This window comes from Watersipora subatra, chromosome 8, assembly GCF_963576615.1.
Source record: "Watersipora subatra chromosome 8, tzWatSuba1.1, whole genome shotgun sequence".
In the NCBI taxonomy this organism is placed as follows: domain Eukaryota; kingdom Metazoa; phylum Bryozoa; class Gymnolaemata; order Cheilostomatida; family Watersiporidae; genus Watersipora; species Watersipora subatra.
This window is the reverse complement of record NC_088715.1, coordinates 29279527-29296308: the sequence shown is the minus strand read 5'-3', so window position 1 is coordinate 29296308 and position 16782 is coordinate 29279527. Positions and strand designations below refer to the sequence as shown.

The 16782-nt window shown below is 38.4% G+C and overlaps 1 protein-coding gene across 1 annotated transcript; it reads left to right on the top strand.

The window, feature by feature from the left end:
* Positions 1 to 507: 507 nt before the first annotated feature.
* LOC137402430 (uncharacterized) lies at positions 508 to 3350 on the top strand. Its single transcript, XM_068088928.1, has 3 exons — positions 508 to 883; positions 1173 to 2715; positions 3248 to 3350. The coding sequence occupies exons 1-3, from the start codon at positions 508 to 510 to the stop codon at positions 3348 to 3350; spliced, it is 2022 nt and encodes a 673-aa protein (XP_067945029.1).
* The last annotated feature ends 13432 nt before the right edge of the window (positions 3351 to 16782 follow it).

Sequence of the window (16782 nt, the reverse complement as noted above, 5' to 3'; positions counted from 1 at the left end):
TGTTTAGTACTCGAATCAACTAATTTTATGTGACCAGTAGGGGAGACGGGGGCACCTTGGGACACGGGGCACTGTGGGCCAGTGTCATTATTGGGAGTTGTGTTCATGTTCTCATTCTTTAGCATGGGAAAACTTACAGGAAATTACATCATAGGGAAGCCATTTTGTTCTCATCTCCATGCTGGACCTATTTTAGACAAGGTGAGTAAAAATGTAGATTTTCACCAAAAAAGTAAATATTTGCACCCAGGGAAAATGTTTCATAAATGGCACTAGAATTTGTATGACCAAATGTTAAGAATGCTAGTCATAGTAGCTTTTTATGCAGAATTCCCCTATATATTACAAGTGTAGCCACTGTTTTTTTTCTGGGAGATATGACACCAAAGCCAATTTATCATCAGGCGGGGCACAGTGGGACAAAAGCTGGCGGGGCACTGTGGGACGCGTCCCACTGTGCCCCGAACATTATTTTATGTAAGCCGTGATGATAATATTGTAGGAACCATGGTTCGAAACAGAAAAACCAGCGCCAAAGGAAAGATTGCTGATTCAGTGTTTGAATTAGCTATCAAAAAAGTTATTGATGGCAAGCTAAGCCTAAGAGCCGCATCTGAAAGTTATGTCATTCCGAAGTCAACCCTGGCAAGAGCGGTGACAAAGCGACGTAAGGCTGGAGAAGCTAGTGTTACATACCAACCACGTTGGGACAACAGACATGTGTTTTCCACTGAACATGAAGTAATGCTGGAGTCATACCTTGTTGAGGGAGCAAAACACCACGCAGGCCTCACCAAAGTCATGATGCACCAATTCGCGTATGAATACGCGAAAAAACTAAATCTAAAATACCCAAGCCTCTGGGATAAAAACGAGAAAGCAGGTTAGTACCTAATTTATAAAAAAAACTACAGTGTAATAGCCCTATCTGCTTCTCACTATCTCTGTTCTTTAGAATGACCTGAAGAAAAGAGTAGAAAACAAACACAGATTAAATAAAAATATTCATACCGTTTTATTAAATCTGAATGTAGCCTTATAAATATCTAGGCCTATGCGCATAGTAGGCCGTTAAATTGAGGTCTATGGTTGTTCATTGAAGAAAGCTCATTTTGTGATTTCAGGAGAGGACTGAATATACTCTTTTATGAAAAGGCATCCCAACTTGTCAGTTCGCACACCCGAAGCTACGAGTCTGAGTCGGGCCACTAGCTTTAATCGAAGTAATGTATCGGCATTTTTTGTTAACCTAGAAGCTGTACTTCTGAAGTATAAATTTGAGGCCAATCAAATTTACAATATGGATGAAACGGCTCTGACTACCGTTCACAAGCCTCCTAAAGTTATTGCACGCAAAAACTCCAAACAAGTTGGTCTCGCTACCTCTGCTGAAAGAGGTACTCTTGTAACACTTGTTGGTTCCATTAATGCTCAAGGTTCCTTTATCCCACCATTCCTCATATTCCCACGAGTCAACTTCAAGAATTCCATGCTAAATGGCACCCCACCTGGAAGCAGAGATGCCGCTCATGTATCTGGTTGGATGAATCAGGAGATATTTCTACGATGGCTGGAGCACTTTGCTAAGCATGCTAAATGTTCTCATCAGCATCCCGTGCTGCTACTCATGGACAATCATACAAGCCATGTATCTATTTCAGCCATAGAGTCCGCTAAAGAGAAAGGCATTATTTTACTAACGTTTCCTCCCCATTGTAGTCACAAGCTACAGCCTTTAGACCGCACCGTTTATGGCCCCCTAAAGTGCCACTACAATGACAGCTGTACGCGCTGGATGTTGAATAATCCTGCCCGGACAATATCCATACATGAGATCGGCGCCTTACTCGGTGAGAGCTTCAACAGGGCATTTACACCATCGAATATCTTATCCGGTTTTCGTGTGTCTGGTGTCTTTCCGTATAAGCCAGACATTTTTGGTGACGACGTGTATCTCGCCTCAGAAGTCACAAACCGTCCAGCTCCCGAGAACTTGCTTACACCATCTACCAGCCAGGATGATCCGATAGCAGCTCCTGAAGTGAACCAAGCACTACCAGCAGAGCCAGTCTATTCATCCCCATCAACCAGCCAAGTTGTAGCTACCCCTAAAGACCTTACACCATTAGAAGTACGGCCATTCCCGAAAGCCCCTCCACGACAAAACAAAAAAAAAAGGAAAACTGCAAAGTCACTAGTTTTGACAGACACCCCAGTAAAAGAAAGACTCGAAAGGGAACGCAACGAACAGAGGGCCAAGAAAACATCTAAAAGAGTGAAGAAGAAGGTTATTCAGGATGTGGAGGTCAGTGATAGCAGTGAAGATGAGCGCCAAGAGGTCGAATTGAACACTAGGCTTGAGAAAGAGGACACTAGCGAGGATGACGGACATAATGGGGTTGTCGAAATGGACAGTGAAACGAATTCAACAGAATATAACACCGGAGATTATGTGCTTGTAAAGTTCACAGTTACTGGCAAACAGAAGCTTGTAAAGCACTATGTTAAAATCATCGTTGAGATGGAGAGTTCTGATATGACATTAAGTGTGTCGTTCTTCAAAACTGTTCTTGGTGCCAAGCCTACATTTGTTAAATCAGAGCCAGAAGACTTAGCACTAGTCGACCACAGTGACATTCTATTAAAGCTTCCATCACCGAATATCACTGGTGGAACAAGCAGACTCTCAGAGAGAATGGCCTTCCCTTTAGTTTGGCACAATATTTCTAGCTATGTGATGATTTCCATAATTGTTTTTACCGCACTTCTCTGCTGTTTAGTTGTCTTGTCTTGGTCATGTACACCTCATCATACTGTAGTTTTGTTTGTAATGTACCATACTACTAATTACTGTTCTACACTGTTTTATATTATACAATAAACTTGACTAAAATTCTTTTATGCACCATCTTTAGTGAAGACAGAAGGTAATTATATAGTCCCACAGTGCCCCGGCCGCTGTCCCAGGGTGCCCACGATGCGGGGCACACTGGGACAGTGAACATGAGTTGGTAATTTCATTGTAAAATTTGTTGAACTATTAGCAGGGGAAATGTTTGGATTTTTATATAGACAACATGTGAGGGTATCATCACAAGAAAATTCAGCTCATTATCAATTAAATTATTCGATGGGTTGTCAAAAGTGTAAGTTTTGTCCCAGAGTGCCCCCGTCTCCCCTAATTTTTTCTACAAATTGATACAAATAATGACTACATAACATTGATTTTACATGACTTTTTTGGCAGTTGTGCACTTTTTGAGCTCAACTGCCCAAAAAGTCACCCAGTCAACTTTTCCATGGCCAAAAACGAGGCATGGCAGTTGGCAAATAGTCATGGCAGTTGGTGAATGTCAGCTATTCAAACGTATTATTTTCAAATATGTAGGTTGTTTATTTCATCTGGTAACTAGTTTCCGGTGTGGGTAGCAACTGAGAACACTGCTGACACAAAGTTTGCAATGAAATAAGTTAGCTTGATGACCTAATTACCATGGACCGCCAGAATTGGTAGTCGGTATTCAGATGTTTACACAACACTTAGAAGAAACTATTATAACAAGTTTTAAATTTTCCTTATTCGAAGCATTTAAGAAATTTATAATCTTGTAAATGTAGCTGAATTTAAAAATTTTAAGATTTTAAAAAATTAGCCAACATGAGCTAATACAAAATAAAATATATACTGATAGAGTCATGTGGGGCTAAACTTTTATCGCAATGGCCGGCATGAATACAAGAGTTAGAAACTGGTTGTATAACTAGTTACATCATTTTGGGCAAGTCTGAGCAGGTCTTTTTTTCTGAGCGTTTTTACCACGATAATTTTTTGTCGATTTTAATTTTCAAGTATTTTGAGAATGATTTGCTTAACACAACAAACAACATGTCTGCTTAACGACAGACAAAATTCAATACTTGTATTTAAATCAACTAAAATTTGATGCAATTACTGCTTTAATTAAGAAGTCTCACCTGCTTCAAAATCTTCTCCAGTTTTCGTCACATAATATCAATTTTGATATTGCTTTGAGCAGTGCAAGCATTGCGTTTACTGAAAGCCCATTCATTAAATTTTTAATGGAATACTTATTGACTCCAGTTGTTGGAGGACATAAAAGGTTCCTATGTCAGTTTTGCTTGAAAATTGTCACACTGCTTTTTGATATAAATAACGGCTTGAAGCTATTTGATGATTATTGAATATTACTTTGGAAGTCTGAGCTAATTTAATGTTCTGTGAAATATGTAAGAAAGTTCTCCCCAGTTGAATAAATCAACGATCTCCATCAACAATGTTATAAAACCTGTTAGACTAGCAATAGATTAATGGTTATTTAAGAAGGGAACTATTAATACTTTATTAGTAGACAGTGATACTCATTAGAGTTTATTAATAAGTCATCAATGTAACGTATACTTAGAGATTGTCAAGTGTAGATGAGTATGGAAGGTGAAATAAATGTAAATAAATAATATTTTTATTAAAATAAATTTTAAGTAAATGTTACCGAAATGATTAAAGCATTTTACTACTAAATACCTTTGTTTATATTGTATGTGCACTCCTCAGGAAAAATGACCAAATGTTGGTAAAATGTATAAACATATACAAATACAAGCTGAGCGGGTCTACCAAACTCTGCAACCTTTCTCAATAGAAAAAAACTCAATATAGTTCACTAGCCACCAACATTAAACAACAAAGTAGAAATGATATCAACATGTAGACATGCACAAAAGACTGGGTCAAATTACCTGATTTATGTTACCATACAACATTAATTTGTATTGTCTAATAATCCTATTTATTTTAAACTTATTATTTCCTAGCTTGCGTTTATACATTTTACCAACCTTTGATCATTTTACTTTATCACCAATCTTGATGTCAGAGAATTTAAGGTGATTTATTTCTCCTTTCACATTACCTGTCAAGTAGACACAATTCTAAACATAAACTTTTTATTTGTTGTAAATAAGTGGACTATCAATAAGTAATCACTTGTTTTATTTAATATATTTTAGAGATACATAAAAACACAGGTATGAACGTTTCAAATTGATATAATTTTAATAGAATGTCTGGCATTTCCTGAGCAATTAAAGTCTTTGCACAGAAAATTAATTGCATGTAACTGTAAGATATTATAATATCTCAAAGAAGAAGGCCGCCAGAATTGACCCAAATATGTCAGCCTTATACGACAACCATTATCTCATTAAAAAAGCAACGCTGTAACATTCCAAGAACTACACTCATTTACACAAGCTATGCAATGTTTACTGTTTTATTTATACCAACAGTCATTGCTGACATTAATTACTACGAACAATGTCTAAAGCCAACAATTCCATCCTGTCTCCATCTTCAAGGTTTATTTTTGATACATTGCCTCCAACATAATAGTATAATTTCCTGTGAACTTTGGTTGTGCCATTGGTGTCTAAAACATAAATTGTATATTTTGGCTATTATTGTGCGTCACATGTACCAAGTTGTGTTTGGCAAAGTTTATATCCTTTGACGTCAATCATGCTGTCAATGTTTTTATATATAAGAAACACTCTCAGCTATAGAGAGTCAGTCTTTTTACACGTGCTTGCTATATGCAGTGTAATTTACTCAAATATATAATCTTGCTTGAAGTTTAAAGTTAAAGTCATATTTGCACAAGAGTTATGCCGAACCCATAAGTGTGAGCGCAGCACACCCTGACATATTTTGGTGTCAGAAGTATCAGAAGTTTTATAGAGAGGCTAAAGAATGGCCGATGAGGATCGTCAGGTGGACCAGGCTGCAGTCATTGGTCAGCAGAGAGGCGATGATGGCAACCCCGCTGCGGTGGGTGATGGAGTGCAGGCTGAGGGTCTGCGAGTACTGGATGGCCAGATGGCAGCGCGTTTTGAGGACATGGCAGACAACATGGATGCCACCAGTCACAGAATTGAGGGGATGGAGGACAGGCTGGCACAGCTGCTACATGCGGTTGGGAGAATGGAGAGGCGTTTAGGAACGCAGGAGCAAGGTGGAGGGACAGAGAGCGAGGTTTCATTTGACGGTAAGTCAAATTTAAATACATTTAGTAATTCTAAAAGGGACTGGGGTAAATTTGGTCTTTCATATACAGGTAAACCGTCGGACGAAGATTTTGATTCCTTTTGTTTGAGATTTGAAACGTGTTGTAACTTAAATGATGTGCCAAAAGAGAGTTATACGATGCTTCTGGGAGTATATGTGAAAAATTTGGCTGCCACATATCTGCGTGAGACAATTAAGGAAATGGGCACAGATGCCTCATACCGTGTAGTAAAAGCAATGATGAAAAAGCATTTGACTGCCTCTCATGGGGCAGAGCAAGTAGCATTGGAAGTCTCTACCATTAAGCAACGTAGTGATGAGACAGTTAGAAAATATTACGAGAGATTCAGAAATTTGGTCAGTTAGGGGGAAGACTCTGAGCTGAGCCCTTTTGTTTTGTTACACTTTCGGCAGGGGATAAAGCCAAAGATTAGAGAAAGTGTTATGGCTTTAGCAGGCAAGTCTCTGCCAGAGTTGTTACAGGCTGCAACAAGTGTAGAGGCCGGCTTAGAAGTTGCTGCCGAGGAACCTGCTATAGTTGCTGCCAGTGACAACTCTGGGGGGAATCGGGTTCCACCACAAAATAACATATTTTTCAGACAAAGGGATCCACATGCAAAGCGACTTTGTTATAGGTGTGGGTCAGATAAGTACTTATCCTAAAACTGTGAGGGCAGTGGACATAGTAATGGTGGGAGTAACACCAGGACTGGAGGTCGTGGGCGCGGTGGTGGTGGCCGTGGAGGCTACCAACAACGTGCCAACAACATCCAGTATGCTGAGGCTCAGGCTATTCCGAATCAGCAAAATGGTAGGAGTGATTTTAATGGTGAATTACCTCAGGCTAGAGACAGCCAACAGAGTCAGTGTTCATATATGCAGTCTATGCCGGCGTATCCATGGATGCAACCTCCACCATGGATGCAGTGGTATGGTCAATTTCCAAACCAGCCACCGGCAGCTTCTTTTGCTTCAAGTAACACTAATGAACAGTCAGCTTCAAAGAAAGCTGAAAAGCCTGAACAAGTAGATAACTGTACAGTATTCTGTTCAACTGCTTTTGAGGTTGTTGAAGATGAAGTTGCTTCGGTTGAGTCTGAGCCTGAGGTTGACTGTGTTATGGTCTTTGCTGAATGTGACCTGCAACAATGTACTGACACTATTTCTCTTTTTACACAGAAGCAGTTATCAGATTTCAGTGTAGGTGCTGACTGTGTGGAGACAATTGCAAAAGAGCAAGAGCTGAAGGTCGAGGTGCGAGCAATTAAACAAGTGGCTTTAGGAACCCCAACTCTAACACAGACGCAGGAAACTAGAGGGGAGATCCCTACAAGCAAGCTGACGTTGGGTAATCAACGAATGCCACAGGGTGGAGTTGATCAAAAGGCCATCAACTAAACCACCAGACTGCTGGCATGTCAATGGGCGCACGTTCAGTCATTTATTACTCAGTGTTCTTTGTTTGTTTACTGTGGTCACGCCATGTGCAAGTCAAGCGCCTATGATATGTAGGACAGGGCACACGATTGCCCAATTCAAAATTCCTGACCCACCACCCTGTTCGCTGCCGAATGCCGAAAATGTCCATGAACCCTACGATTTGACATTTACCCTTTATAAACCAAATTTAGTACAATACAAGAGTGAGGCTTATCATTGCCGTGTTGTAAAAATGGTTATAGTAACACACTCAGGATTTTTTGAAACAGGGCAAACTAGAACTGATGACTACATTGATCAGCAAGTTTTACGAGATATTTGCTATTCCATGTTTAAATGGCACACTTGCCCTCATGGCGACCTGGTTCAAGTTGGCACATTGTATCAGACTAATAATGTAGCAGAGCCGAAATTTCGTACAGGATTTCATTGTTGCAAGGATTATGAATTTACTGTTCTTAATTCTTATTTGTATCAAAATGTGGTGCTGAAGAGACATGGAAGGGAGGAGAAAGTAAAAAGCCCTGCTGGTGTGGCAAGTCATTGCGCGTACCCATCTGGCTTTTGCACCCTCAAAGATGGATCAGCGCTGCTTTGGGAACCAGACAACAAGGAACAGTGTCAGTACTTGCCGCATCAGCAGTTTGAGGGCAAGCTACAGGACCTCTTTTAGATGTCCAATAGCGGTGAGTTAGCACTCAGTTTCACAAAACATAAAATTATGAACCAGGCTCCGGAGTGTGGTGGTGAGGTTATGGTGAGTGATCAGGGAATTGCATGTAACAGAGTTCAAATTTTGTCTCGTTTAAAGCGAGAAGCTGACAAATTGGATGGTGAAGTAACTGATAGCAAAGTTAATGCTAAATTGCAAGCCCTTGATCAAATTAATCAAAACTACAATCATTTGTTCAGAACTTCTTTCTTGACATACTGTCAAAATATGCAGTCATTGGCTCAATTGATCACATCAATGTTGGAACGGAATCCTACATTAGCAGCTCGTCACCTCTTGAATCACACATACATACATGCTAAATTAACGAACAATCTATTATCTGTTTATCCATGCAAAAAAGTTGACATATACACTGTGCTACCTGCTGATACATGTTCTAATCGCATTCTTTTAAATGCTATTATTGCTGGAAGTAATCAATCAATTTGGCTCGACACTCACACTAACATCGTCTACAACAACCCGGAGCTGGGTGATTGTTCTTTAGAACAAGAAATTCCTGTTTCACTAGATGGTCAGTTGTATTATTATCACCATAAGACTAGGGAGTTGACTAAAATCTCTGAGCTAGATTCTATCAATTTGGTTTTCCTAAATTACTCAGGTTTTGCTGTTGAACCAGATAAAATTGTGATTCATGAGTTATTACTGTATGATTGGAATGTATTCAAAGACAAATTTAGTCTCAATGACTGGACTGGATCTGTCTCACACCAGTCACGGATTTTCAAGCACTTAGGTGCGACTTCAGGCTTTCATCAGAACCCTCTGAAACAAGCAGAAACTTATGCTAGCAATGTGGTTAACACAGGGGTATTTTCATTTTTGTCAGATCTGGGTGAATTGAGCGTAAAACAGCTATGGATTTTCCTCTTTTGCGTGGCAGTAACCGCTAATGTGTGTTTGGAGTTGTCTACGCATATGTACAGGCGCTAGAAACTTTAAACAGAGACCACAAAAATACATACGCGATTATTTTCTGGGACCTTGTGCTGACAAACCTACCAATGAAAAGAACACTAATATCAGTATTTCATTGGCGCAAAAAGCAGTAAATGAAAATGTAAATAGTGCAAATACTCCTTTGGAAGAGACAAACCTTGATGTGCTTAAATCCCAAGTTGCCAGTTCTAAGTCGATTGAGCCAGAGCCTGCTGAGCTAGCTGAGGCTAATTCTAGCGTGACTGAATCATAGCCTGTTGTAACCTACAATAAACTACGGCATGCTGGTAATTGGCCATCTAGAGTGACCGCAGACACATACATTGCAACAGCAGTTAGAATTGCAAGATCGCCTGCTTCCAAACCTGCAGGTAGTTAGAGACGTAGTAAGAACGCTTACACATTGAGACAAAAACCACCAACGCTAGGTGACATATTGTGTGCTTTCACGGAGGGGGTACATGAGTCATTAGTCAAAGCAATCATTGCCAATCCTGAGATGGATGTGTTGATTGATACGGGAGCGCAGGTCTCTACTATATCCAAGTCACTTTGTGATGAACTAGGCTTGACATGTAAGATTAGACAAACTGCATGATCAATTAGAGCAGTTAGCGGTGATATTGTGAGAGGTATAGGTGACGTGTATGCACCCATCCGTTGCACAGACATTGAGCTCGTTGAAGCTAAACTGTTAGTCATTGCTACATGCCACTATCCATTAATATTAGGTGTTGACAATTTAAGACACATGGGCAGACTTTGCATAGATTACTCCACTGGTTGATTACACCTGCTACCTCTCCCACTTTCTAAAAAAGCAAGAAAACGCCTGCCCACTATAAATGCTAATGCTAATGTTGATAGTAAAGAGGCAAGTGAAAACAGATTTTGCAATGTTTTTGCAAACAGAGATCTTGTTTTTCCACCTATGTCTGACAGCATTTTTTGTGTACCAAGTCCCAAGTTTGATACGCAGACTTTGTTTGAATCAACATTTGTGAGTCCACTGTTATTGTTTGCATCAACTCTTAGTAAAGCCGATGGTTATGTTAAATGCAGAGATATTAACACTAGTCATCAGTATGTCCAGGTTTTCAAAGAAACACCATTGGGGATTGCCAGTGAACTACCAAAGAAAAGAATGGCTGAGGTCAATGTACAAGAAATCATGTCAGACATCAATGAAAAGCCGGTAGACCCCATAGCTAACATTGACATGTCAAAATCAGCTCTTTCAAAATCTGATCAACGTAAGTTCATAGATTTTCTGAAAACTAAGCGTACGGTTTTTGCCAAACATGACTACGATTTGGGAAAAGTTGGTGGTGTTTCAGGTAGACTTTGTGACACAGGTAATGCGGCACCAATTAGAAAGGCTCCCTATAGAATTTCCGTTGCGTATAAACAACCAGTTGACGAAGAGATTTCAAAAATGCTTAAAGCTGGCATTATTGAACCAGACAACCGCAGTTCATGGGCTTCACCAATTTTAATGGTTAAGAAAAAGAATTCTGATAAACTTTGCCTTTGTACAGACTTTCACAAGATTAACTCAGTAACAACTACTCTTACATACCCGCTACCACACCAAGACGGTGTGAAAGAAATGCTAGCAGGGCAGGGCCTGTTCACGACTTTAGATTTGGTAAAAGCGTATTGGCAAATAAAACTTGATTACGAAGAAGATCAAGAGCGGTCAGTTTTTGTTACGCACAGTGGAACTTATAAATATAAGGTCATTCCTTTCGGCTGGAAAAATTCTCCAATACAGTTTCAGAGAGCTATTTCGACAATACTTGACAAACTAAATTGGCAAACTTGTCAGTGCTTCATTGATGATATTTTGATATTCAGCCCGATGGATGTGGATGAGCATATCAAACGAGAAGGTGCAGTGTTAGACAGATTTATAGAACATGGGTTGAAAATTCATCCTAAAAAAGTCTACGTGGGCACGCTCAGAAGCCCAGTACTTGGGCATGTGTATGACAAAAATGGGAGTCACCCTACGGGGGAGCTGGTAGATAAAATAAAACGTTTCCCATCTCTGACTGACCTGCCTAGTTTGCGTAGAGCTTTGGGCCTCGTTAACTATTATCGTGGTTACATTGCAAACTTTTCAGAAATTGCTAAACCTCTACTGGAACTTTTGAAAAAAGATAAGCCATATACATGGTCACCTCAGTGTGAATCTGCTTTTAAACTTCTCTAAACAAAGTCAGCTGAATACCCTGTGTTACGCTACCCTGATTTCTCTAAAAGGTTCGTTTTGCAAACTGATAGTAGTGGCTTTGCCTTAGGAGCGCAGCTGTTGCAGGAGTTTGAGGATGGAAATCTCCATCCTGTTGGCTTTCATAGCAGAGTTTTGACACGTGCGGAGACTAATTACTCGACCATTGAAAGGGAAGGGTTGTCGATTTTAGATTCTATGGCTAAATTTAGACATCTGCTGCTAGGACACAAAGTAATAGTAATGACTGATCATGCCCCATTGAAATGGTTGATGACTTGTGATCATAAAAGCTCACCCTTGGCGAAATATTCTCTTAAATTGCAAGAATATGACCTTCAGGTCGTATACAAGCCAGGTAAGTCTAATGTGGTTGCAGACGCTTTATCTAGGGTCACCCTCTATGACAACAATGTGGTTGGTGTTACTGAGACACACGACTCAGCAAATAAGACTGACCTCCTTGCCTTTGCCAGAGGTCAACGAGAGGACAACTTCTGGGCACAAATCATTGATTACATCATGACTGGTAAGAGACCTATATATATATATATCCTACTCAGTGGCGACATTGGCAACATCAGAAGGACAAATATTTTTTACAAGAAGGCGTGTTGTATTACTGTCCGCCTGATGCAATGAGACCTCTTTTGTGTGTACCTGAATCACTTCAATTTGACTTGATTACTACGTACCATTCCTCACTGTTTGGTTGTCACACTGGTCGTAGTAGAACATATAAGCGCTTGAGTTTAAAGTATCATTGGCTTGGCATGTCACATAGTGTTGCGGAGTTCGTTGCTGGCTGTATACCCTGTAATCAGAGAAAGAGAGCACCTGTGAATGCTATATACCCATTGAAGCCTTTGACATGTGAACGCCCCTTCTCACGTGTGTCCATGGATGTGTTAGGGCCTTTGCCATTGACACCCAAGGGAAGCAAATACATAGTTGGATTTCAATTCAGCTTTACCAAAGGGACAATTTCCAGACCAATACCTGACAAAACTGCTGAATCCATTGCTGAACAGTTTGTGGAATTTGTCATTTTACCACATGGAACTCCTAAAGTTATTCTCTCAGACAATGGTAAAGAGTTTGCTTCTCAAATCATGGAAAAATTGGCTGAAATTCTTAGGATTGATAAGCGTACAATAAGCCCCTTTTGTGCACAGACCAATGGCGAGATTGAGAGATGGTTCAGTACCTTTAGCAACTTGATGTCCACTATTGTAAACCGAACTCAAACTGACTGGGACTATTTGACTAAGTTTGTACTACATAGTTACAACAACACAGAGCACTCTAGTACAGGCTTCTCACCGAACTACTTGTTATATGGACGTGACTTAGACATACCTTTTGACTTCTGTGTTCCTATTACTATGCCGAGGTCATGCAGTGACGACAAAGACTTCATTCAAACAATGACTGAATCTTTAGCACACGCATGGGCTGTAGCTCGTGACAATATCGAATGTGCCCAGCGTGAGTACAAATATTACCATGACTTACACGTGAAAGGACCTACTTATGCTTTAGGAGACATTGTCTACATTTTAGTACCTAGAGTAGCTATTGGCCAGGTAAAGAAATTTTCGAAGCAATACCATGGACCATACGTAGTGACCAAGTTACGAGGACTTAATGTGTATATTAGAGCTCTAGGCACTTCTGGTATACCTGTAGGAGTCGAATTCATTACTTACATGCGACGCTTAAAACGATGTAAACCACCTATGACTAATGACTTTCAGACACCCACATATGTTTCTGTCAAACGTGGTACAGACTCAGAAACTAGGACTTCTACTGACACTCAGATCACTACTACAAACAGTACCGACAAACCTAGCCACTCGTAGAATTTAAGGAGACACTAGACTAGTAATTATTAATGATTTATTAGCAAGCTTTATATTATTGAATAATAGCGACTTGTTTTGCCGTACCCTTAATCTGAACTCCTTTTTATGTGATCACTGTTTGCTCTCACCACTTCACATTGTGTAGCCATCTTGTTGATAAACTCTTTTGTCCTGTAATTCAATAATGATAATCTCCACGCTAACTCATTCATGCTGTGCGGACGATTGCCGCTGTAACACTGTTCAACACTTCCGTTTTGAGCCTACGAACACGTTGACCTAACTAAGAAAATGCAATGGAGAAGTTAAATTAATCAGAGTTGTTATAGTGCTACGGCTATGACATATTGCAGGCAGTTGTCCTACCTTAAAATAAGTTGTAAATATTGGGCACACAACTCCGAGATTGCTGAAATAGTGGTAACATGTTTTAACTTAAATCCAGTGTGTAAATTTTGGATTGGATGCCCATTAATCAAAAAAAAAAAAAATTAATTGAACAACTTAACTACTTGGCTTATGAATCAAAATTAAACTGGCCCATGTGAAATTTGTAAAGATTGATGTAATTCACTGAATTAGGGGATCTACCTCTGTGTCCACTGAGTTAATGGCCAGATTGATTATACCCCTTCTTTCTCATTTATGCTCTGCGGCTGACTCTTCAAAGCTATAAATACAGCTTCCTGAACCTCCATGGAGATCCATCGATGAATTCTGCTATGACTGGCTGAATTCTACACATATAACCTATTTATGATTGGATGGTACCTATGACCATGGCTGATGTTGTTCTACTTCCCTGATATAGACTTACCAATCAAGATATGTTTTGTAACTAATGCTAACAAGTGCTTTCGATCTTTTTATGCTCTCAGTAATATGAAAAAAAAAAATTATGGATGAAGGAGGTTGTTATATCTAGGATAAATAGAAAAACTTTTTTTTATTCTCAATTTTTGTTTTATATTGTAGTAGCAATAATTGGAAACCTGACCAGTAGAGTAAGGTTTCACCTAGTTAGTGACGATTAATGTTTTTTTTTGTGTAACTAAATATTTACAAGGGTTACTGCACATTACGTTATATCTTTTCTCAGGGCTCAAGAACATCACATAAGAGCGCCACAAGTGACGTGTCATCGACAACATGGTATATGGACGCACCGAAAATTGTTGATATTCGTTAGGCACACAGACACCGAGGCAGATGTTGGTATACGACATGCATCAAACATCCTCTGAACTTGAAAGACATTAATTGTAGAGGGTACCTAAATTTCAAGATTTCGTTTCTCCTCCTCTCCGCACTTTGAAGCAGTGTTCCTGCGGTTCTACCAAATGACTCATACGCTCCAACTTTTCCAAAGAGGGAAGGTGTAAGATATTATTATATCTCAAAGAAGAAGACCGCCAGAGTTGACCCAAATATGTCAGCCTTATACGACAACCATTTTCTCGTTAAAATAGCAATGCTGTAACATTCCAAGAACTACACTCATTTACACAAGCTATGCAATGTTGACTGTTTTATTTATACCGACAGTCATTGCTGACATTAATTACTACGAACAATGTCTAAAGCCAACAATTCCATCCTGTCTCCATCTTCAAGGTTTATTTTTGATACATTGCCTCCAACATAATAGTATAATTTCCTGTGAACTTTGGTTGTGCCATTGGTGTCTAAAACATAAATTGTATATTTTGGCTATTATTGTGCGTCACATGTACCAAGTTGTGTTTGGCAAAGTTTATATCCTTTGACGTCAATCATGCTGTCAATGTTTTTATATATAAGAAACACTCTCAGCTATAGAGAGTCAGTCTTTTTACACGTGCTTGCTATATGCAGTGTAATTTACTCAAATATAAAATTTTGCTTGAAGTTTAAAGTTAAAGTCATATTTGCACAAGAGTTATGCCGAACCCATAAGTGTGAGCGCAGCACACCCTGACATAACATATACCAACAGTAGCCCTTATAACATTAAAAGGTAATTTCATGAAAAAAAGTTTTTTGTGCAGTTTAAATAATTTATACAAAAAAAAACAAAACAACTGTAAAGATTTTCAAAAACTGTTGAACAACTGTAACTTTCAAACTTCATATCAAGAAAAGAATGTTTCATGCAGCTCAATTGAATTAAGAAACAAAATAAAAAACACTAATAAAGTGTTTAAATGTGAATCTCAAATAATGAGAGAGTTATAGCTAAGTTAAGTCAGTTTTGCTATGATTACAATAAAGGATTCTTTGGTAGTGATGAAAGAAATACGAACTGAGAAAACAAAATAAAACTATTGCATATGTTGAATTAATAATAAAAAATTGTGCATAATTATTTGGGTGTACAAAAAGGGTATTATTTTAGCAGAAAATATTCATAAAAACTTTGAATACAACTATACTGGTACCTCTTGATACTGGTACAAGTTTAAAAATGATATATCGGACTGTCTTTGCATAATAATGTATATGACCGGTCGGAGAGAGAAGGTACAGGCTAATCCTTCTTGAAATAATACAATTTCTTGCGTGAAAAGTATTATTCTTTCCTGATTCAGCATTCAAACTTTACCATAAATTTAAGTGTAACACACATTTGAAATTGAATTGTAACAGTTAAAAATACAAACAGAAAATTGGGAACTGTATGAAAATAATTAGTTTTTGAAGAATTTTAAAGAATAACAAATACAAAATTATTAAGTAATCAGAAGTGCATATTAGGCGTACACTTTTGCACTATTTGCAAGTGCATGCAATATACGGGATTTGAAAATAGTTATTGAGTAATATGAGTAACACATACAAACAATATTCATATGTGTCTAATATAGTTGAACCTTCTTTAATTCTAAGAAAGTGAGCATACGACAACAGCTACAGAGTAACGTAGTTTTGGATGACACAAAAGTTCTAATTTTACATGTTTTTGTCAATGATCCTGTTTTAAACAAACATTCTTTCTTAAAGTTTCAGAGCAATTAAATTGTTGTAAACTGTGGAGAGAATGGCTGTCCGGAAAGACATTGAGTTTGTTTTGTTGTAACTGTATCAACTAGTATAGTGAGAAGTCATGTTTATACTTACTACAAACCATTTAAATATTGTTAATTTTTCTTCTTAATGGCAAATTGAGTGTTAAAAACTACAATCTTGTCACAGCCAAATTCCAACTGTTTATAAATTGCTCACAATAACTTACAGCAACCATTTAATTAGTTTTGAAATGAATTTTACAAGCACCTTCACATTGCAACGTTTTTAAATCTTTTTTTATAAAATTGAAACATGTAATTCAACCATATAAACTTGAATACTATTTGACTTTGTTAATGATGAAGTATACGCTCAAATGATTTATAAGTTTAATAAAAAATTAGTAAGTTATTCAATGTTCACTAAATACAAGAATGCTTCCAAAAGTGGTAATTGCTGAACTCTTTATCATTGTACAGAAGTTATGATCAATTTA